The 24,930-nt window shown below is 49.4% G+C and overlaps 1 protein-coding gene across 1 annotated transcript; it reads right to left on the bottom strand.

The window, feature by feature from the left end:
• Positions 1-612: 612 nt before the first annotated feature.
• LOC142260564 (endoribonuclease YbeY-like) lies at positions 613-24,930 on the bottom strand. The gene is made up of 5 exons (XM_075331992.1): positions 24,894-24,930; positions 15,720-15,933; positions 13,977-14,108; positions 12,604-12,672; positions 613-802 (listed from the first exon to the last, which is right to left on the bottom strand). Exons 2-5 carry the CDS (start codon positions 15,927-15,929, stop codon positions 707-709), a joined length of 507 nt encoding a protein of 168 aa, XP_075188107.1. The 5' UTR covers positions 15,930-15,933; positions 24,894-24,930; the 3' UTR covers positions 613-706.

Here is a 24,930-nt window from a genome sequence, read left to right as displayed (position 1 = left end):
CTTTAGCGGAGACACACACACACACACACACACACACACACACACACACACACACTCCAATACATGTACACATTCATACATACATTCAGCTTAATATATTAAATCTCCAATATGAACTAAGGAAACTCTATTTGATCCTGTACATTTTTTAATGTAGATGTCTGAAAAGGGATTGCACATGGACATAAAAAACGGACACATTGACGACAACATGAGTTAAAGCTTTCTGGATGAAAATCGGATGAATATTCATACGCTCGAGTGACCCGGCCTCAGTCTTCTTTCTCTTCTGATCAGACTTTTAGAACTTTTTGTCTAAATCTACTGAGATCATGTAACTCATTTTTGCCGATGTCATTCTTCATGACAACGTATAATTGGGCTAAGAAAAATTGTTATCCAATGTAAAAAAAATTCACCATTAGATTTGCAAACTGGATAATGTACAGTCACGGCAATATCAGAATCCTCCCTTGTTTCTTGGCTCTCCTAATAATGGAACTCATCCCCAGGATAGTGATTCTAATATTGCAATCAGCTGGTAATGATGGATTAGGGAATCATCTGGGATAGTATAAAGTGCAAAATCCTACAATTATCGCTAACCATCATGTCCTATAATTGATGCATGACGTATGTATATAATTCCCGTTTCTCAGACGCCGCTTTCTCTGTTCTCCGTGCAGCTCATGACATGGAAGTGATATTATTCTTGGTCGTAATGCTCTGACGTCAGTGGGCTAAATGCAGATCCAGTCGCTCGGTTTATCTCCATTAGAACTTCACTTTCCTTCTCAAACATCTGTGAGAGTGAACAAACGATATGAAAATAACTAGAATTTATTAATATTCATTAATACTAAATATATAAAATCTTGGGTTAACTTTTATATTAGTGTTCCTTTATAAAAAAAAAAACGTATACTCTATGGAGCATAGAGACTAGCGGTGTCTCCAGAGGCCAGAAGACCTTTCTACAACAGATGAAAAATAAAAGCAGTATTGGGGAGCAGCAGCACAAATTTTGCCTGATCGCCAGGGATGAAATGAGAAATACACAACATAACAGGTTGCTGATTATATGCCCTCAAATCCAGAGCAGAAACATAATCAACATGTAAATGGGGTTCTCTGTGGACCACAGTCTCCTGGAATACATATAATATGGCTTGGTCACCCATTCGTAGGAAATAAGGAGGGGCATTTCTTATAGACATCCCATTTGTGGCTGTACTTAAAGGGGTTATCCACTACTAGGACAACCTCTTTAATTCCACATATTTCTCGAAGGTAAAATAATAAAGAATATAATTACCTCCCATACCGGCGCCCTTCTAGCTATGTACGGGCTCGAGGTGCTGGAGATCACATGGAGTTGTGACGTCATGCGAGCCCCGCATCCAATCAGCGCCAGCTTCCTTCTCAACGCCTTAGGACCAAATGAGTTAATCAACAGGAAGTGAGCTCACTTCCTGTTGATTATTCGTTTGGTCCGAAGGTGGGGAGAAGGAAGCTGGCACAGATTGGATGCGGGGCTCTCATGATGTCAAAACCCCACATGAGCAATGGGAACGCGAACCACGGCACTGTTAGAAGGGCGCCAGTAAGGGATACAAGTATAGTCTTTATTATTTTACCTGGGGGAAATGTGAAACAGAAGGGGTTGTCCTAGTAGTGGACAACCCCTTTAAATGTGTATGCACATCTTCTGTCTTCTGATGCGCACCGTGCCTCTGACTCCAGGATTTCTGCTTGCCAGATGGAATGTACAATGACAGTTAACACCTCCAGTATGGTTGCACTACTGGTCTAAACCGTCTTCTTTCCCTTCTGGCTAGTAGGGGCAGTTCTGCCTCTGCAGCATGGAAGAAGTGCAAGGACACTGAAGCTGGCCGGACCCAGACAACTTCAGAGTGGCATTTACAAACTGTATAGTAAAAAGCCTTTAATCACCTGCTTCTTGCCTAGGGAAAAGCCACTAAAGTGGTCGGTAACCAAGGCAACAAGCAATCAACTTTACAACTAAAAATGAAGGGAATTTTGTTTACTTACCGTAAATTCCTTTTCTTCTAGCTCCAATTGGGAGACCCAGACAATTGGGTGTATAGCTTCTGCCTCCGGAGGCCACACAAAGTATTACACTTTAAAAAGTGTAACCCCTCCCCTCTGCCTATACACCCTCCCGTGCATCACGGGCCCATCAGTTTTGGTGCCAAAGCAGGAAGGAGGAAACTTATAAATTGGTCTAAGGTAAATTCAATCCGAAGGATGTTCGGAGAACTAAAACCATGAACCAAAAGAACAATTCAACATGAACAACATGTGTACACAAAAGAACAAAAGCCCGAAGGGAACAGGGGCGGGTGCTGGGTCTCCCAATTGGAGCTAGAAGAAAAGGAATTTACGGTAAGTAAACAAAATTCCCTTCTTCTTTGTCGCTCCATTGGGAGACCCAGACAATTGGGACGTCCAAAAGCAATCCCTGGGTTGGGTAAAAGAATACCTCGATAAAAAGAGCCGAAAAACGGCCCCTTCTTACAGGTGGGCAATCGCCGCCTGAAGGACTCGCCTACCTAGGCTGGCATCTGCCGAAGCATAGGCATGCACCTGATAGTGTTTTGTGAAAGTGTGCAGACTCGACCAGGTAGCCGCCTGACACACCTGCTGAGCCGTAGCCTGGTGCCGCAATGCCCAGGACGCACCTACGGCTCTGGTAGAATGGGCTTTCAGCCCTGAAGGAATCGTAAGTCCAGATGAACGGTAGGCTTCAAGAATCGGTTCCTTGATCCACCGAGCCAAGGTTGACTTGGAAGCCTGCGACCCCTTACGCTGGCCAGCGACCAGGACAAAGAGCGCATCCGAACGGCGCAGGGGCGCCGTGCGAGACATGTAGAGCCTGAGTGCTCTCACGAGATCCAACAAGTGCAGATCCTTTTCACCTTGGTGAACTGGATGAGGGCAAAAGGAAGGTAAGGAGATATCCTGATTGAGATGAAAAGGGGATACCACCTTAGGGAGAAATTCCGGGACCGGACGCAGAACCACCTTATCCTGGTGAAACACCAGGAAGGGGGCTTTGCATGACAGCGCTGCTAACTCAGACACTCTCCTAAGTGAAGTGACTGCCACTAGGAAGGCCACCTTCTGTGAAAGGCGTGATAGAGAGACATCACGCATCGGCTCGAAAGGTGGCTTCTGGAGAGCCGTGAGCACCCTGTTAAGATCCCAGGGTTCTAGCGGACGCTTGTAAGGTGGGACTATGTGGGCCACCCCCTGCAGGAACGTGCGGACCTGCGGAAGCCTGGCTAGACGCTTTTGAAAGAACACGGAAAGCGCCGATACTTGTCCCTTGAGGGAGCCGAGAGACAAACCCTTGTCCATTCCGGATTGAAGGAAGGAAAGAAACGTGGGCAAGGTAAACGGCCAGGGAGTAAAACTCCGATCAGAGCACCAGGATAAGAAGATCCTCCAAGTCCTGTGGTAGATCTTGGCGGACGTTAGTTTCCTGGCCTGTCTCATAGTGGCAATGACATCTTGAGATAACCCTGAGGACGCTAGGAGCCAGGACTCAATGGCCACACAGTCAGGTTGAGGGCCGCAGAATTCAGATGGAAAAATGGCCCTTGAGACAGCAAGTCTGGCCGGTCTGGCAGTACCCACGGTTGACCCACCGTGAGATGCCACAGATCCGGGTACCACGACCGCCTCGGCCAGTCTGGAGCGATGAGGATGGCGCGGCGGCAGTCGGACCTGATCTTGCGTAACACTCTGGGCAGCAGTGCCAGAGGAGGAAATACATAAGGCAGTCGAAACTGCGACCAATCCTGAACTAAGGCGTCTGCCGCCAGAGCTCTGTGATCTTGAGACCGTGCCATGAATGCCGGGACCTTGTTGTTGTGCCGAGACGCCATTAGATCGACGTCCGGCGTTCCCCAGCGGCAACAGATCTCTTGAAACACGTCCGGGTGAAGAGACCATTCCCCTGCGTCCATGCCCTGGCGACTGAGAAAGTCTGCTTCCCAGTTTTCTACGCCCGGGATGTGAACCGCGGAGATGGTGGAGTCTGTGGCTTCCGCCCACAGCAGAATCCGCCGAACTTCTTGGAAGGCTTGACGACTGCGTGTGCCGCCCTGGTGGTTGATGTACGCAACCGCCGTGGCGTTGTCCGACTGTATTCGGATCTGCCTGCCCTCCAGCCACCGCTGGAACGCCTTTAGGGCTAGATACACTGCCCTTATCTCCAGGACATTGATCTGAAGGGAGGACTCTGTCGGAGTCCAGGTTCCCTGAGCCCTGTGGTGGAGGAAGACCACTTCCCCCACCCTGACAGACTCGCGTCCGTCGTGACCACAGCCCAGGATGGGGGCAGGAATGATTTTCCCTTCGACAAAGAAGTGGGAAGAAGCCACCACTGAAGAGAGGTTTTGGCTGCCCGTGAAAGGGAGACGCTCCTGTCTAGGGACGTCGACCTCCTGTCCCATTTGCGGAGAATGTCCCATTGAAGTGGACGCAGATGAAACTGCGCAAAGGGCACTGCTTCCATTGCTGCCACCATTTTCCCTAGGAAGTGCATGAGTCGCCTCAGGGGGTGTGACTGGGCTCGAAGGAGAGAGTGCACCCCTGTCTGTAGTGAACGCTGTTTGTCCAGCGGTAGCTTCACTATCGCCGAGAGAGTATGAAACTCCATCCCGAGGTAAGTTAGCGTTTGGGTCGGCGTCAATTTTGACTTTTGGAAATTGATGATCCACCCAAACCTCTGGAGAGTCTCCAGGGCAATGGTCAGGCTGTGTTGGCATGCCCCCCGGGAGGGTGCCTTGACTAGAAGATCGTCTAAGTAAGGGATCACCGAGTGGCCCTGAGAGTGCAGGACCGCCACTACTGCTGCCATGACCTTGGTGAAGACCCGTGGGGCTGTCGCCAGTCCGAAAGGCAGTGCTACGAATTGAAGGTGTTCGTCTTTGATGGCAAAACGCAGGAAGCGTTGATGCTCTGGTGCAATCGGCACATGGAGATAAGCATCCCTGATGTCGATTGAAGCTAGGAAGTCTCCCTGGGACATCGAGGCGATGACAGAGCGGAGAGATTCCATCCGGAACCGTCTGGTTCTGACATGTTTGTTGAGGAGTTTGAGGTCCAGAACGGGACGGAATGATCCGTCCTTTTTTGGCACCACGAACAAGTTGGAGTAGAAGCCGTGACCATGTTCCTGAGGGGGAACGGGAATCACCACTCTTTCTGCCTTCAGAGTATTCACCGCCTGAATCAGAGCATCGGCTCGCTCGGGGGGCGGAGATGTTCTGAAGAAACGAGTCGGAGGACGAGAACTGAGCTCTATCCTGTAACCGTGAGACAGAATGTCTCTCACCCATCGGTCTTGGACATGTGGCCACCAGGCGTCACAAAAGCGGGAGAGCCTGCCACCGACCGAGGATGCGGTTTGGGGAGGCCGAAAGTCATGAGGATGCCGCCTTGGGGGCGGTTCCTCCGGCGGTCTTTTTAGGACGTGACTTAGACCGCCATGCAGAAGAGTTCCTCTGGCCCTTCTGTGACCTGTTGGACGTGGAGGAATGGGGTCCGGCTGAGGGCCGAAAGGACCGAAACCTCGGTTGAATCTTTCGCTGCTGAGGTCTGTTTGGTTTAGACTGGGGTAAGGACGAGTCCTTTCCCTTGGATTGTTTAATAATTTCGTCCAATTGCTCGCCAAACAAACGGTCGCCAGAAAATGGCAAACCGGTTAAGAATTTCTTGGAAGCAGGGTCTGCCTTCCATTCGCGTAGCCACATGGCCCTGCGGACTGCCACCGAATTGGCGGATGCTACCGCCGTGCGGCTCGCAGAGTCCAGGACGGCGTTCATGGCGTAGGACGAAAAAACCAACGCCTGAGAAGTCAAAGACCCAACCTGCGGGGTCGAGGTACGTGCGACCGCATTAATCTCAGACAGACAAGCTGAGATAGCTTGGAGTGCCCACACGGCTGCGAATGCCGGAGCAAAAGACGCGCCTATGGCTTCGTAGATGGATTTCATCAGGAGCTCTATTTGCCTGTCAGTGGCATCCTTGAGCGATGAGCCGTCTGCCACTGATACTACTGATCTAGCCGCCAGTCTAGAGACTGGAGGATCCACTTTGGGACACTGAGCCCACCCCTTAACTACGTCAGGGGGGAAGGGGTAACGTGTGTCATTAAGGCACTTAGTAAAGCGCTTGTCCGGAAATGCTCTGTGCTTCTGGACAGCATCTCTGAAGTTAGAGTGATCGAAAAACGCACTCCTTGAACGTTTGGGAAACCTAAACTGGTGTTTCTCCTGCTGTGAAGCCGACTCCTCTATAGGTGGAGTTGGAGGAGAAAGTTCTAGCACCTGGTTGATGGACGCTATAAGGTCATTTACTATGGCGTCCCCTTCAGGTGTATCAAGATTGAGAGCAACGTCAGGGTCAGAGCCCTGAGCTGCGACCTCCGCTTCATCCTCCAGGGAGTCCTCATGCTGAGACCCTGAGCAGCGTGACGAAGTCGAGGAAGGTCTCCAGCGAGCCCGCTTAGCCGGTCTGGTACTGTGGTCCGAGTCGGAGTCTTCACCGTGGGACCTAGGTGTCACCTCAGGAGCACTTTGCTGCGCCGACCGAGATGGGCCTGGGGGCGATGAACGCACAGCGTCCTGGGCCTGTGTTACCGGTCTGGACTGCAAGGCTTCTAATATCTTAGCAGACCATTTATCCATAGACTGAGCCATGGATTGTGAAAGTGACGCAGAGAGTTTGTCAGCCAAAACTGCAAACTCTGTTCCTGTCACCTGGCCAGTGGAAGCCGTCTGTTCTACCTGAGCCGAGGGTCCCACCAGTGCCCGGGGCTCCGGCTGAGTGAGTGCCACAGGGGCCGAGCATTGCACACAATGAGGGTAGGTGGAACCTGCAGGTAACATTGCCGCACAAGAGGTACAGGTTGCAAAATAAGCCTGTGCCTTGGCACCCTTGCTCTTTGCGGACGACATGCTGTTGTCTCCCCTTAGAGTAATCAGTGAGGGTATATAGCCACAGGCAATAATGCGGCCGAACAGAGAAAATGTATACAGTATAACTATATATATATATATACACTTCGGCACCCAAGGGGGCCAGCACCTAACGGTGCTGCTTACCGACCGCCCAAAGCGGTTGTGTGACCACCAGATTCCCTGCCTGGGCCTCCCAGAGCTTGCTCTGTATTCCTCCACCGGCAGCAGTGTTATAACAATGGCTGCCAGCGTTCCGAGAGGAGGAGGGAGCCGTGGGCGTGACCTAAAAAGTGCGGGAATCTGATGCCCCACAGTGCTCAGTGAGGGGGGAGGAGGATATCAAAGTATGCTCCAGCCCTCACTCCCGACGTGCAGTCGAGCGTCCCGCCCTTACCCCTGACTGGCAGGCCCGGGGGCGGGAGTTATCGTACTAGGCCGCAGAAGCCGGGGACTAAATTTAATAGCCGCGGCCGGCAAACAGGTGCGGTCGGCGCGGTAGTTCCGGCGCCACAACAAAACACAGCAGCCGCTGCAGCGTTTGTTACACAGGCGCTCCAGCGCCGACCCCAAGGGGACACAGAGTACCTATTTAGATGCAGGGCCTGTCCCTGATAAGACTCAGTCTCCTGTCCGTCAGATTCCCCCAGGGGCTGCGGAGGGAGCCCGGTTCCAGTGCCTGGTGACCGGTTTGGATCCCACTTCTCCCAGAGCCTCTAAGGGATGGGGAAGGAAAACGGCATGTGGCTCCAGCCTGTGTACCCGCAATGGGTACCTCAACCTTAACAGCACCGCCGACATTAGTGGGGTGAGAAGGGAGCATGCCGGGGGCCCTGTGGAGGGCCCTCTTTTCTTCCATCCGATAAAATCAGCAGCTGCTGCTGACTAAAATGTGGAGCTTGCGTGAATGTGTGCCTCCTTCAACACAAAGCATAAAACTGATGGGCCCGTGATGCACGGGAGGGTGTATAGGCAGAGGGGAGGGGTTACACTTTTTAAAGTGTAATACTTTATGTGGCCTCCGGAGGCAGAAGCTATACACCCAATTGTCTGGGTCTCCCAATGGAGCGACAAAGAAATATCCATTTTTGAGGACAGGATTTTTAATGACAAGTACATTGTAAAGTTGCCTGTTTGTACAAGCATTTTTAATCTTTAATGAACATGAGAAAACTTGTTTAAAGGGATATTCTCTTTATTAATGAGTAAAATTGTAATACAAGCAATATTGCAAAATACTTTTATATGAGAGTGAAGAGAGTTTTTACCCTTATTATTTACAGCTTGTTTCGTAGTTTAAGGCTATGTGCGCACTGGGAAATGGAATTTTCTTGAGAAAATTCCGCATGCTCTCAAAGATTACCGCACCTGCGGTAAAAAACCGCGGCAAACCGCACCCGAAAACCGCATGCGGTTTGCCGCGGTTTGCTGCGGTTTCACCGCGGTATTGTTCGCGGTATTGCCGCGTGCGGGTTGGGATGTGCTTTATTGCATTCAGTGCAATAAAGCACATTGAAAAAAAAAAAAGTCATTTAATCCTGAGATAGTAGATAGATAGACAGAAGAATAGATAGAGGGATAGATAGATAGATAGAGGGATAGATAGAGGGATAGATAGAGGACAGATTGCTGCATTTCCCACGGTCGGCAGTGAGTTCACATTACCGTCCGTGGGAAATGACCGGTAATTACCTCTGCTGTCTGCTGCATTCATTCAGCGCTGTGTCTGTGACACATCACGGCTGGATGTCAGCAGTGCAGGACCCTGTGGATTATGCCGGAGCTGTGTGGATTACGCCGGAGCTTTGGTGCGGGAGGGGTTAATAAAATGGTGAACGAGGCTTGTTTGTTTTATTTAAAATAAAGGATTTTTCGGTGTCTGTGTTTTATTCACTTTACTTACGGGTTGATCATGTCAGCTGTCACATAGACGCTGCCATGATCAAGCCTGGAGTTAATGGCGGTGATCCACCACCATTAACCCCTTGTATTACCTTGCTGCCACTGCTACACGGCAGCAAGAAGAGCCGAGGACACGCCGGTGCTGCCGCATAATGCATGCGACCGTGCCGGGGCAGCTGCGGCTGATATTCTCGGCTGCGGGAGGGGGAGTGAGGCGGGGGACATTAACCCTGCCCCTCTCCCTCCCCAGCCTGAGAATACTGGGCCGCCGCTGTGTGCTTACCTCGGCTGGACAGTAAAAATACAGCGGAGCCCACGTTCTTTGTTTTCTATATTTCCGTTTTCTTTCTATGTGTGTTTTATGTGTCTGTGATGTGTTCTATGTCTGTGTTCTATGTCTGTGATGTGTGTGTGTGTGTTTGTGTTTACTCTCTGCTCCGCTTCCTCTTCCTGTAATGACATCACTTCCCTGCAAAACCGCAGACAGGCGATGTACATTACCGGAGGTAAACCGCGAAATACCGCAGGGAATAACGCAGGAAAACGCAGTGAACCGCACAGAATTTGCTGCCTGCGTTATTCCCTGCGGGATTTCATGATTAACATTGGAGTCAATGGAGTGAAATCCCGCAGCGATGTGCGGAAAAGAAGTGACATGCACTTGTTTTTGCTGCGGGAATCCCGCAGCAAAACATGCAGCTGTCAAATTCCGCCTAGTGCGCACAGGATTTTTTTTCTCCATAGGATTTGCTGGTGATTCACTGCAGAGATGTTATGAACATTTTCTGCAGCGAAACATGCAGCAAACCCGCGAAAAATCCGCGGCAAAATCCGGTAAGTGCGCACATAGCCTAAAGGATGTTTAAATGTGGCAGCCTCTCTCAATAGTTTGCACGCCCCGCTCGCGACACTGCACTGTTGGCTCCAAATCTGACCAGCTTCAGTGTAACTAAGGTCATTGACTGCTGTGAAGGCACAGCTGCTTCTGCTTGCAGTTTGGGCACGACTATGCCGCTAGTCTGCACTGTGAATCAAGCATTAGTGCTCTGCCTCCAGTTTGTAGGAAGCCGGGAGGCAGGGAGAGGCGCGCTCCTGAAGACTGAACATGAAACAATCTATTTTATCTGGAGGCACTGGAGATTTGTAACAGGGCACAAAGCATTGGTTTCCTTTGCGATAAAAGCGGTGACTAGATTAATTTAATTGAATCATGGGCAGCATGACGCAGACGCTGGATGAGCGATTGCAGCCAGGTCTAAACATTCCGGCGTTTCAGAAAAAACATAGTTTGGAAATCTGGCTGGTGACTATTGGGAGAGATTTAACTTATCTTACGCGGTTCTTGTCTGGCATACATGGGACACATCTGTCAATAAAGTGGGGAAGTCCGGGGAAAAGCTATCCGAGGAGCTCACTGGGCGAGTCAGGTTCTCCCTATAGTCTCCCTTTCAATTCATATTTTCTCTGAAATACTGAACTGTTTCAGAGTAAAACTTACCTGACTTTAATTGTGCAGCCAACATCTGATTCATGCTGCCCGTTACTGAGGCAGCATTAATCTATTAACAGGTTCCCTATAATAATTAATAATGCAAATATAAACCATTATTATATACTCATGTCAAGCTAAAAGCTTGTAATATCAGCAAAATCTTAACACTAGAACTACTGAGGTAGTCATTTTGACTACTTTGCACCATGTATTTCTATATAGGTGTCACGAGTCCAGTAGTTCTAGTGTTAAAGGGAACCAGTCACCAGGTTTTTCTCCTATAAGCTGCGGTCACCACCAGTAAGCTCTTATATACAGTATTCTGTAATGCTGTATATAAGAGCCCAGGCTGCGCTGTTGAACATAAAAACACCTTTATAATACTCACCTGTGGGGTGGCTGGGCCCAATAGGCGTCGATGGTCCTGGTCCATCGCCTCCTCTCTTCCATCACCTTCCTCTTTCCCTACTCCATATGGATGACGTGTCCTACCTACTACATCATCCACATAGAGAGGCCTCCATTGCACTCCTGCACATGCGCTTCTCTCTGTACTGCTGAGGGCAGAGCAAACTACTGTAATGTGCAGGGAATGGTCAAAGACGGCCCGAGCATGCGCACTACAATACTTTGCTGTCCTCAGCAGGGCAGAGAGAAGTGCAGGAGGGCAGAGGAGGCCTCTGTGTGGATGTGTGACGCCCTGGGCAAGCCAGGGGTCACAGGTCATAACACCACCACACCCTACACCCCAGATAGGTACACCAAAGCTAACCAAAAATCCTTGTTGCCTTCCTCCAGGGGCTGATGTCCACACCAGGGGGTGGGCCAGGCGGTTGGCTCCGCCCACCGAGGAGTTCACAGCCCTGGAGGCGGGAAAACCAGGCAGTTAAGCTAGGGAAGTGAAGGAGTGTAGACAGAACAGTGAGTGAAGTGGAAGCGAAGTGGTAGAGGAGCAAGAGAGAGGACTAAAGTTGACAGAAAAAGTGACAGTTGAGAAAGCCTGAAGTTGGTCCGGGTGTGTTCCCCGGACTGAGAACAGCAAGGTCAGCAGACGGCGGTGACTGTCTGCAGGAGAGGCTACTTTGAGGTTGCCGAAAGGACCGTGGACGGGTGGTGGCCCGGTGGTACCGGAGCGGTATACAAAGAGAAGCCAGCACCATTGGCAGGGGCCTTTCGGATCCCGGCAAGGCTAGGAGTCGCCGTGAATTTGCCAAATCCGTCAGTGAAGGGGACCTCTGGGTCTCCCAACACCCAAGTCCCGATTGAAGGCAACAGTCCAACCGTTAGAGAGAGACACCGCCACTGCCAAGGCACCAGTTTCTCAGGGCCAGCGCCTGCGGGCAAAGAGGGGCTCCTCCGGCCCATATCCAAGCCGGGGAGCGGGTTACCGGTGGGAACCCATCGCTACCAACATAGACTTAGGTGCAGGAAAAGGGACCGTCACCGTCAACTACTGGGGAAAAGCAACAGCAGCCGTCCGTGGGAACTGTCTTTCCAGCCGTGTGTTTTACCGAGAACTGTGTCCCCGTCTCAGGCTGAGTGAGTACCACAGTGCCGTGAGGCACAGCGCTGCCCCGCGTCCCTGCACCCCACCAAGCCCTGCACCGGCCCCGCCATCCCTCATCCCCCACCTCATCACTGGGCCCCGGGACAACTACCCCCTACCCACGGAGGGGAGAACCAACAACTTTGCTGCTCCCTGTCATCGCTCCCGGGATCCCCATACAGAGCAGCGGTGGTGTCCACATAATCACCACAACCGTGGGTGGCGTCACGGACAATAAACAATCCCAAAAACCAATCCCTTTTCACTCACGGGCGAGGAGCGCCGCTCAAGTCCCCGGGATCCGGCCCATCGCTCGAGCCACCGAGCAGCAGCAGGCCGCTTCAGCAGCCGGACCCGAGCAGTGGGAGAGCGCGGCGTCCCCTCCTCCGCCCGCGACAGATGATGTAGGACGAGTCATCCACACGGAGCTGGGAAGGAGGTTGGTAATGGAAAGAAGAGAGGAGGCGCCGGACCGAGGCCAGAGATTCCCATCGGACTAGACCACCCCTCAGGTGAGTATAATGAAGATCTTTTTTTATGTTATACAGAGCGGCCTGGGCTCTTAGATACAATATTCTAGAATGCTGTATATAAGGGCTCACTGGTGGTGGCCACAGCTTTTAGGGGAAAAACCTGGTGACAGGTTCTCTTTAATAAGAAAAGAAACAACTAACCTTTTTCCAGTCTTCTGGACTATGATGCGTATAACCAAGCAGGTGACATAAGCCGTGTACTGCTGTCACCTGGGAGAAACATAATTATTTATATGTGAATCTTCTGGAAGTAGAAATACAAATATTCACTAGAAGGAACAACGCACTCAAATGTAATCTTTATATGTGACAGATTCGCTGACTATACTTACTGGTGGAGGCGCAGACACTGGACAGTGGAATGAAAGGGAATATGTCACCAGGTTTTTGCCATCTAATCTGAGAGCAGTATAATGTAGGGGCAGAGACCCCGATTAAAGTGATGTGTCACTTACTGAGCTGTTTACTGTCATTTTAATAAAATCACTGTTTTCTCTGCTGCAGATCTAGCAGTTAGTCAGTGCTCATGAATATGCTGGACTACCTGCAGCACGCCAAGTAGTCCTGTAATGATAATCTACTGCTGATTAATCAGTGATTTATCAAAACTACACTAAGCAGCCCGGTAAGTGACACATCACTGGAATCAGGGTCTTTGTCTCTACATTATGCTGCTCTCAGATTAGGTCACAAAACCTGGTGACAGATTCCCTTAAGGCTGGAGTCACACTTGTGAGTGACTCGGCAAGTCTCGCATCGGCATCACCTGGCACGGCCGCACACTCTCTGGACAGGAGCATCTCAGCTGCATAGAAATACATGTAGCCGACCCGCTCCAGTCAGGAGAGTGTGTGGCCGTGCCAGGTGATGCCGATGCGAGACTTGTGCGAGTCACTTACAAGTGTGAAGCCGGCCTAAATGTTTCCCAGCAGATTTGTCAGAGCTTTTCCCTTCAATTTTCAGTACTGCTCTTAGGCCCTGTGCGCACTAGGCGTTTTTACCCGCGGATTTACAAGCGGTTTTGCTGCGGAAATTTCTTGAGAAATGTTTGAAATCTTTCTGCAGACATTTCCCAGCAAAACCTATGGGAAAAAAAATAGCTGTGCGCACACTGCGTTTTTTTCTCAAGAAAATTCTTTGTGAAGATTTTCTTGAGAAAATTTCTTGAGAAAATGTGCTTGTCACTTCTTTTCCGCAGGTAGCTGCGGTATACCCCCAAATTTCACTCCATTCACTGTAATGTAATCGCGAAATACCGGAAAGGGGATAGGGGAATCGGAATAGGGGAAACCATTCTTAACCCCTTGTGTAACCCAAGTAGAAGTATAATGGTCCAGGCAGTAAATCCTCTGTTTGACTACTGCCTACAGTGATCTGCTCATCTCCAAGTTATTATCCAACTCATCTCAGATCCTATTTCTATGTCATACCTCACAACAACCAACCTATGAGCTACAGAGAATTGTTACTGACAGCTCGATAACACCATAAGATTTGCATTCTCCATAACTTACAGTCAAGACATTGTTAAAATCCTCCTTCTTTTCTTGACACTGGTGATATATAAACTCTACTCCAAGGTAAATGTCTCCTAAATTGTATTCATCTGGGAATGGTGGATTAGGTAACAATCCGGGGCACAAATTCTGGAAGTATACAAGGAGCACACACAGTCAGATGTAGCCAACACATATTGTATATCATTGCAATTACTTAAAGCACCACTCCAGCATTTTTTAGGGGTTTTTTTCAGCGTTGGAATGCTTTAAATCTAAATCCTCTGGCCCCGGTCTTATACTCAAGCCTGCTTTACACGTTGCAATTTCGCATACGATATCATATGCGATTTGCAACGCCCCCATCGTATGTGTAGCACGTTCAATTTGTTGAACGTGCCGCACAAACGATTAACCCCCGTCACAGGTACTTACCTTCCATACGACCTCGCTGTGGGCGACAAACGTCCACTTCCTGGAGTGGGAGGGACGTTTGGCGTCACATCGACGTCACGCGGCAGCCGGCCAATAGAAGCGGAGGGGCGGAGCTGAGCGGGACGTAAACATCCCGCCCACCTCCTTCCTTCCGCATTGTGGGCCCGGAGCCGCAGAACGTAGGTAAGATCTGTTCATCGTTCCCGGGGTGTCACACACTGCGATGTATGCTACCCCGGGTACGATGAACAATCTGATCTGACGTTCAATTCGTCAGGAATGAACGACGTGCATGCGATGAATGTTTTTTCGTTCAATCGCAATTGCACGTCGCTGTCACACGCTACAACATACCTTACGATGCCGGATGTGCGTCACTTACGACGTGACCCCGCCGACACATTGTAAGATATCTTGTAGCGTGTAAAGCGGGCTTCATTCTCTGCCATCTTCACCTTCTATCGCCACCGTTCCGGTCAGTCTTGGGCAGTGTTTCATGGAGCGCGCCAGTGGTCACAACTCAATCCAAGTCTATGAGAGCCTCGTTCTGGCTCACATTGACTTGCCTTGGGAGCTTGTGAAGTAACTTCTGCCCAGTCAGAATTTGTCATCACAAGATGGTACAGCGAAAACAAAAAAAAGGTTAAGACGTCGGAGGGTAAGTATAAGACTTAGATGTAGGCCGGTGTCACAATTGCAAGGGACTCGCGCAAAAATTGAGTCGCATCACCCGTCACGGCCTGCTGCTCTTTGGGCAGGATTGTGCAGCAGTATAAAAATACATGCAGCTGCACACTCCTGTACGGAGAGCGGCAGGCCATGACGGGTGATGCGACCTCAATTCTCGTGTGAGTCACTCCAGCCTTAAAGCAGCACTCCAGCGGTGAAATACCGAAAAAACCTCTGGAGTGGGGCTTTAAAGTCAGCCTTTCACCAGGTCAAAAGTGTTTATTTTATTCCCGTTGCTCCCATTGAGTATTAAGATGTTTTGGTTTTTTTTTTTTTAAATCCACCATATGGTTCTAGAGACCTAGATCTGTTTATTTAGTGCTAATTTTTTACATATTTACCAAGGGGGTGTGGCTGAAAGGATTTGTTGGAGCTTATCTTTAGACTTCTGCATTATAAAACTGAGCCATGCCCCCTTGGTAAAGAGAATAAAAAGCACTAAATAAAAAGGTCCATATCTCTGGAACCGTATGGCGGATTTTGTTTTCTTAAATGAATACTCAGGGGAGAAGCCACCATAAAATAAGAGCAAAAACGGCCCACTGTTGAGATGGTGACAGGTTCCCTTACAGATAACCTGCTCTGCTGTTTCTGTACCTCATGGAATGGAAATGACAGCACGTCCGTAGCTTTGTCTTGCTGTCTGTAAAGTCTGTTCAGGTGTCGGATCTTTGTATCATTTATACATATTACCCCGACATCAAACCTCTCCACGCGGAGACACTTTCTGGCAATTTCTAGATTCTTGCGTAAATGGGCTCTGCGGAGAGGGATCACATGCTGCAGGTTCCGGATAAGAAGAGACATTACCCTGTTGAGACAAGTAATACTTAGAGACTTGGCGCTTTGGTGTTCTCCCCTTTTTGTTAGAAGAGTTTTTAAATAGTGATGGGCGGACTCTCAGATTTATGAGATCAGCGCGTTTAGCCGGACTTTTAAAAAAAAAAAAAAAAACGGTTCCAGCCCGGAATTGATCCCAGATATCTGGCTGGACGCCGGTCACCATATAAGTCTATGGGGACCAGAATTTGGTGCTTTTTTTCTTTATTTATTTAGTTTTACAGTGACCCACAGATAGGTTCTGTGATTGCAAGCAGCCAAAAACTACACTGCCCCACAGGCTGGGGGTGCGTCTGACTGCAACCAATCACAGACACCAGAACTGCCGGTGGGCGGGGGAAGCAGTGAATATGTATGAGGCTAATGAGCAGCCCCGGAAGAAGACTGAGCAACCCAGAAGCAGTTACAGCCGCGCTGGAGACTCCGTAAGTATAGTGTGATTGCTTTATTTTTTTTTATTTCCCAAGTTGCCGGGTCAGGCACCCGGATACTTTTTAAGCCGCACGGATATAGACTTTTAAAGTCCTGGTCCGCCCATCACTATTCTTGGACAATAAAATGAACATGAAGTTTTCCTTCTCCAGTCAACAATCAACTTTATTCAGAGGGATAAACAGACAGAAAACATGAAATTTCCTTTCAGCTTTACTAAAAGGAAAATTAAATGCGTTGAGTGGGACTAAATAGCCGCGGACCTCCTGTGTCTGATGGATAGGTCAGCATTAGGCTAATTTCACACATCAGTTTTTTCCATCAGGCACAATCCGGAAAAAAAATGGGTAAAACTGATCCGGCGCCGGATCCATTTTATCCCCATTGATTTGTATTAGCGCTGGATTGTGCCTGATGGCCTTGCGTTGCATCCGGCTTTTGCCGGATCTGTCATAATTGCCTAAAGCGGCGGCCGGAGGGAATGTATCTTGTAACTTTTTTTGTCCGGCAAAAAAAACGCATCACGCCGGATCCGGCGTGTTTTACAATGGAAGCCTATGGACGCCAGATCCGGCATAATGCGGTAAAAAACGGATGCGGCCGCCTGATCCGTTTTTGTAAACTGAGCATGCTTCGATGTATTGAAAAAAATGGATCCAGTAAAAAAAAACGGACAAAAAGGATGCAAAAACGGATGCGCCGGATCCGTTTTTTGATGGATCAGGTATATTGGAACCGTCAAAAAAAAGGGATCAGGCACATCAGTTTTTGCATGTTCTGCGCCGGATCCGTTGCATCTTGCACACGCCGGATTGTGCCTGATGCCAAAAACTGATGTGTGAAATTAGCCTAAAGGGGGCTTTACACGCTACGACATCGCTAATGCAAACTCGTTGGGGTCACGGAATTGGTGACGCACATCCGGCCGCATTAGCGATGCCGTTGTGTGTGACACCGATGAGCGATTTTGCATCGTTGCAAAAACTTGCAAAATCGCTCATCGGTGACATGGGGGTCCATTCTCAAAAATCGTTACTGCAGCAGTAACGAGGTTGTTCCTCGTTCCTGCGGCAGCACACATCGCTCCGTGTGACACCGCAGGAATGAGGAAGCTCTCCTTACCTGCCTCCCGGCCGCTATACGGAAGGAAGGAAATGGGCGGGATGTTACGTCCCGCTCAGCTCCGCCCCTCCGCTGCTATTGGGCGGCCGCTCAGTGACGTCGCTGTGACGCCGCACGGACCGCCCCCTTAGAAAGGAGGCGGTTCGCTGGTCACAGCGACGTCGCCGGGCAGGTAAGTATGTGTGACGGGTCTGGGCGATGTTGTGCGGCACGGGCAGCGATTTGCCCGTGTCGCGCAACAGATGGGGGCGGGTACCCACACTAGCGATATCGGGACCGATATCGCAGTGTATAAAGCCCGCTTTAGGAGATCGGTGGTTGTCCGACACACAGCTCGCCAGCCATTCAGCTGAAACCTGCCACAAACGGTTACTGGCTGAGTTCACATGTCTAGTAATCATTCGTCAGAACAGATCCTGCAGCAATTTGTTGGCAAAAAAGTTATAAGTAAATCAATAAGGTTTTGTCAAAGCCAAATACCAGGATGTATCAAATACAAAGCAGCTTTATTTAAGCTATGACATACCAACAAAAGGCAAAAAACAGCATAAGGCTAAGTTCACACACTGCGTTTTTTTGACGCTGCGTTTTTGGCCGCTAAAAACGCACCCACGTCGAAAAAACGCGTCAAAAAACGCATGCGTTTAAACAAGTGTTAAGAACGTATGTAAAAGAAAATAATTAGCCTAATATACATATAGCTACCGAAATTTTGCAACATTGAAAACTCATTGTGGGCACACAGCGTCAGGCCACGTACACACGTTGAGTTTTTGGTGATTTTTTTTTACTTCAGTACAGTATTTGTAGCTAAAACCATGGGTGGGTGATAAATACAGGAGTGGTGCCTGTGTTTCTATTATACTTTTCCTCTGATTGTTCCACTCCTGGATTTGGCTACAAATACTGAGGTAAAAAACTCACCAAATACTCAATGTGTGCACATGGCCTTAAAGCGGTTTTCTTTTCCCATGAACAAAAGGTCATTTGGAAGTTGATTTTTATCAATAGATCTTGGAATAATACATTTCACCATTGTACAGTTAGGTCCAGAAATATTTGGACAGTGACACAAGTTTTGTTATTTTAGGTGTTTACAAAAACATGTTCAGAAATACAATTATATATATAATATGGGCTGAAATTGCACACTCCCAGCTGCAATATGAGAGTTTTCACATCCAAATCGGAGAAAGGGTTTAGGAATCATAGCTCTGTAATGCATAGCCTCCTCTTTTTCAAGGGACCAAAAGTAATTGGACAAGGGACTCTAAGGGCTGCAATTAACTCTGAAGGCGTCTCCCTCGTTAACCTGTAATCAATGAAGTAGTTAAAAGGTCTGGGGTTGATTACAGGTGTGTGTTTTTGCATTTGGAAGCTGTTGCTGTGACCAGACAACATGCGGTCTAAGGAACTCTCAATTGAGGTGAAGCAGAACATCCTGAGGCTGAAAAAAAAGAAAAAATCCATCAGAGAGATAGCAGACATGATTGGAGTAGCAAAATCAACAGTCGGGTACATTCTGAGAAAAAAGGAATTGACTGGTGAGCTTGGGAACTCAAAAAGGCCTGGACGTCCACGGATGACAACAGTGGTGGATGATCGCCGCATACTTTCTTTGGTGAAGAAGAACCCGTTCACAACATCAACTGAAGTCCAGAACACTCAGTGAAGTAGGTGTATCTGTCTCTAAGTCAACAGTAAAGAGAAGACTCCATGAAAGTAAATACAAAGGGTTCACATCTAGATGCAAACCATTCATCAATTTCAAAAATAGACAGGCCAGAGTTAAATTTGCTGAAAAACACCTCATGAAGCCAGCTCAGTTCTGGAAAAGTATTCTATGGACAGATGAGACAAAGATCAACCTGTACCAGAATGATGGGAAGAAAAAAGTTTGGAGAAGAAAGGGAGCGGCACATGATCCAAGGCACACCACATCCTCTGTAAAACATGGTGGAGGCAACGTGATGGCATGGGCATGCATGGCTTTCAATGGCACTGGGTCACTTGTGTTTATTGATGACATAACAGCAGACAAGAGTAGCCGGATGAATTCTGAAGTGTACCGGGATATACTTTCAGCCCAGATTCAGCCAAATGCCGCAAAGTTGATCGGACGGCGCTTCATAGTACAGATGGACAATGACCCCAAGCATACAGCCAAAGCTACCCAGGAGTTCATGAGTGCAAAAAAGTGGAACATTCTGCAATGGCCAAGTCAATCACCAGATCTTAACCCAATTGAGCATGCATTTCACTTGCTCAAATCCAGACTTAAGACGGAAAGACCCACAAACAAGCAAGACCTGAAGGCTGCGGCTGTAAAGGCCTGGCAAAGCATTAAGAAGGAGGAAACCCAGCGTTTGGTGATGTCCATGGGTTCCAGACTTAAGGCAGTGATTGCCTCCAAAGGATTCGCAACAAAATATTGAAAAAAAAAATATTTTGTTTGGGTTTGGTTTATTTGTCCAATTACTTTTGACCTCCTAAAATGTGGAGTGTTTGTAAAGAAATGTGTACAATTCCTACAATTTCTATCAGATATTTTTGTTCAAACCTTCAAATTAAACGTTACAATCTGCACTTGAATTCTGTTGTAGAGGTTTCATTTCAAATCCAATGTGGTGGCATGCAGAGCCCAACTCGCGAAAATTGTGTCACTGTCCAAATATTTCTGGACCTAACTGTATGTGTATAAAAAAAACAAAAAAAATGTTCCTGTGCGGAGATAATCTTATATATGTGTCCCTGCTACATACTGTGTAATGGCCGTGACTGACCGTACAGGCACATGGTTTGATCATACCACATCTCCTGGGCAGAGGAGGATGTCAGTATACAGACATTACAGCACTGATCACAGCTGATTCTTTCTGTGGGTAAAACATTTTCCTGCCTGTTTTTTAAAAAAATGTTTTACCTCAAAGAAGGAATAATTTGTGATACCATGCTATAATGTTTGTATACTTTATTACTTCCTCCCTGGCCCAGGAATTGTGGTATGATCAGACCATGTCCCTGTACGGTCAGACACAGCCATTACACAGCACATAGCAGGGACACATATATAAGATTATCTCAGCAAAGGAACATTTTTTTTAAAACAGGCAGAAAAATTATTTACCTCACAGAATGAATCATCTGTGATCCTGTGACGTAATGTCTATAAACTTTTGCATCCCCCCCCCTGTTCAGGATCTGTGGTATGATCAGACAATGTCCCTGTACGGTCAGAGACGGCCATTACACAGTACATAGCAGGGACATTATATATATATATCTATATATATAATTGCCTTATTCTGTCTGTCTGTCTGTCTGTCATGCTCCAAAATTGTGTCCTTCCGGTGACATTGTGTCCTTACGGTGACACAAAGCTTTTTGGCCGCTGGGCTCGCCATGGCCCCGCCCCCCCACACGGATTGGCCTCTCGCCCCGGCTCTCTGCAGGCCCCGCCCCCCTCACGCAATGCACGCTCGCTCTGGCCCAACTGACACGGACCTCCGACTCTCAGGTGAGTACACACACACACATCAGATCACACTCACTCTCACACACACCTCACACACACATCGCATCCACACACTCACAACATCCTGGGATATCGCTTGCTTCTCGGCCGCGATACTGTGCTGTGAGCTTTCAGGACCTGCCGGAAGATCACATGGCCAGAAGCATGTGGTATCTCCGGATGTTGTGACTGTGAGCGCGTATGTGCAATATCGTCAATGTGTGTGTGCGTGAGTGTATGCGATCGGGTGTGTGTGAGTGTATGCGATCGGGTGGGTGGGTGTGAGTGTATGCGATCGGGTGGGTGGGTGTGAGTGTATGCGATCGGGTGGGTGTGAGTGTATGCGATCGGGTGGGTGTGTGTGTGTGTGTGAGTGTATACGATCGGATCTGTGAGTGTCGGCAGAGGAGCACGGCGTGCTGGAGGAGGCTGGGAGGAGAGAGGCTGATCCTGGCGAAGGCTGGGACAGGGAGGCTGATGTTGGAGGAGGCTGGGAGGGTGTAGGCTGATGCTGGGGCAGGCTGATGCTGGGGGAGGCTGGGAGGAGAGAGGCTGATCCTGTCGAAGGCTGGGACAGGGAGGCTGATGTTGGAGGAGGCTGGGAGGGTGTAGGCTGATGCTGGGGGAGGCTGATGCTGGGGGAGGCTGAGAGAAGAGAGGCTGATGTTGGGGGAGGCTGAGGCTGGGGTAGGCTGGGAGGAGAGAGGCTGATGCTGGGGACAGAAAAGGCTGATGCTGGGGACAGAAAAGGCTGATGCTGCGGGCACAGAGGCTGATGCTGCGGGCAGAGAGGCTGATGCTGCGGGCAGAGAGGCTGGTGCTGCGGGCAGAGAGGCTGATGCTGCGGGCAGAGAGGCTGATGCTGCGGGCACAGAGGCTGATGCTGCGGGCACAGAGGCTGATGCTGCGGGCACAGAGGCTGATGCTGCGGGCAGCATGGGGGATGGAGCACTATGGGGGATGCGCAGCATGGGGGATGGAGCACGATGGGGAGTGCGCAGCATAGCGGATGGAGCACGTTTGGGAGTGCGCAGCATGGCGGATGGAGCACGATGGGGAGTGCGCAGCATAGGAGATGGAGCACGTTTGGGAGTGCGCAGCATGGCGGATGGAGCACGTTTGGGAGTGCGCAGCATGGCGGATGGAGCACGTTTGGGAGTGCGCAGCATGGCGGATGGAGCACGTTTGGGAGTGCGCAGCATGGCGGATGGCGCACGTTTGGGAGTGCGCAGCATGGCGGATGGCGCACGTTTGGGAGTGCGCAGCATGGCGGATGGAGCACGTTTGGGAGTGCGCAGCATGGGAGATGGAGCACGATGGGGAATGTGCAGCATAGGGGATGGAGCACGATGGGGAATGCGCAGCATGGCGGATGGACCACGTTTGGGAGTACGCAGCATGTCGGATGGAGCACGTTTGGGAGTGCGCAGCATGGCGGATGGAGCACGTTTGGGAGTGCGCAGCATGGCGGATGGAGCACGTTTGGGAGTGCGCAGCATGGCGGATGGAGCACGCTGGGGAGTGCGCAGCATAGGGGATGGAGCACGTTTGGGAGTGCGCAGCATGGCGGATGGAGCACGTTTGGGAGTGCGCAGCATGGCGGATGGAGCACGTTTGGGAGTGCGCAGCATGGCGGATGGCGCACGTTTGGGAGTGCGCAGCATGGGAGGTGGTGCACGATGGGGAATGCGCAGCATAGGGGATGGAGCACGATGGGGAATGCGCAGCATGGGGGATGGAGCACGATGGGGGGTGCGCAGCATGGGGGATGGAGCACGATGGGGGGTGCGCAGCATGGCGGATGGAGCACGATGGGGGGTGCGCAGCTTGGGGGATGGAGCACGATGGAGGGTGCGCAGCATGGGGGATGGAGCACGATGGGAGGTGCGCAGCATGAGGGATGGAGCACGATGGGAGGTGCACACCTCCCCCCAACACACACACACGCACACACACACACACACTGCACAACACACACACACTGGGAAACACAAACACCGCCCTACACAGACACCCACACACACAGACAACGCCGCACACACACAACACCTAACACACAAACACCGCGGCATACATAAATATACGCACATACCGCACAACACACACATTGCACAAAACATACCTCCCCCAAAACACACACACGCACCTCACACCCACACAAACCGCGCAACACACACACACACAACGCTACAGACACACAGCGCTCCACAAACAATGCAACACACGCAACACACATACAACACCGCTCTCACCCCCCGCCACACCCAGAACATGTACAGCGCCCTACACAAACACTTGGTAAGTACACACAACAACATCTATATATATATATAACAAAAATCATACATGAACTACACAATTTGTAAATTCTAGAATACCCGATGCGTAGAATCGGGCCACCTTCTAGTATATATATATTTCTATATATATTTATATATATATATATATATATATATATATATATATATATATATATATATATATATATATATATATATAATTTATCACAGCATAGGGACAAGTTTTTTTAAACACATCCAATTGTGGAAATTATTATTCAAAGATCTACTGATTATAATGATCTTTGTTAGTAGGAAAACCCCTTTAGGCTCTGTGCCCACGTTGCGTATTTGCATGCAGTTACACTGCGTTCTCCACTGCAGCGTAACTGCATGCATCCTGCGTCTCCAGCACAATCTATGAAGATTGTGGATAATCCATGCGCACGTTGCGTTTTAGAATGAAGCGATTTGCATGCTGCCAAATCACTGCGTTCTAAAAAGCAACATGTCACTTCTTTCGTGCGCTTTGGATGCAGCCCCCCCTCTGTCTGTGGTGGGGGCTGCATCCAGAGCGCATGAAATCAGCTTTTCAGTATGCAGTGTTTCTGCAGTGATTTGAAGCACACGTGTGCTGTTTAATCGCTGCAGAAATTTCTACAGGGACAGAACGCAACGTGGGCACATAGCCTTAAAGTGAACCTGTCAGGTCCAATATGCACGCAGTATCACGAGCAGTTCTGGGTGTATATTGCTAATCCCTGCCTAACCGTCCCTGTATACACTAGCATAGATAAAGAGATCTTTAGAAAAAGTATTTCTAAAGATCTATTACCATATGCTAATGAGCGCAGGGACTAGTCCCCTGGGCGTTAGTTCCCCGGCCAATCGCCCCTCATTAGCATGTTAGTATGTCCCTGTGGGCGTGCTAACATGCTAATGAATGTGCAGCGTCAGAGGATGATCTCACTCACCAATCCGCCGCCATCGCGTCCTCTGTGAGATTTCGACTCAGTGCGCATGACCCCGGACTTTCAGTCATGCGCACTATGTAGCCGTGTGTACGCGTCCCGGCTTCAAACTGAAGTAGTGCGCATGACCCAAACTCCGGGGTCATGCGCAAAGAGCCGAAATCCCCCAGAGGACACGATGACTGAGGAGAGGTGACAGATCATCTTCTGGTGCCATACATTCATTAGCATGTTAGCAGACCCACTAACATGCTAATGGGGCTGACTGGCCGGGGAACTAACAACCTTTTGGGACTAGTCCCCTCGCTCATTAGCATACGGTAATAGATCTTTAGAAATACTTTTTCTAAAGATCTCTTTATCTATCCTAGTGTATACAGGGACAGTTAGGCAGGGATTAGCAATATATACCCAGAACTGCTCGTGGTTCTGGGTGCATATTGCACCTGACAGTTTCCTTTAAAGTAACTGCTGTGCGATATGAAATCAGGCTGGACAATGCACACTGGACTGGAGGGACAAACACACCATGTCCTGCCATCCACGGACTGTATGGAGTTCAAAAAAAAAAATCACGTGACGAGAGCCGAGCGCACCGCGTCCAATCACTTACGTTATGTACGGGCTTGTGCTCCTGGACTCTGCACGAA

The sequence above is a fragment of the Anomaloglossus baeobatrachus genome, unplaced genomic scaffold, assembly GCF_048569485.1.
Source record: "Anomaloglossus baeobatrachus isolate aAnoBae1 unplaced genomic scaffold, aAnoBae1.hap1 Scaffold_133, whole genome shotgun sequence".
NCBI lineage: Eukaryota > Metazoa > Chordata > Amphibia > Anura > Aromobatidae > Anomaloglossus > Anomaloglossus baeobatrachus.
The sequence above is the reverse complement of the archived record's forward strand: the minus strand, read 5'-3'. Positions and strand labels throughout refer to the sequence as shown.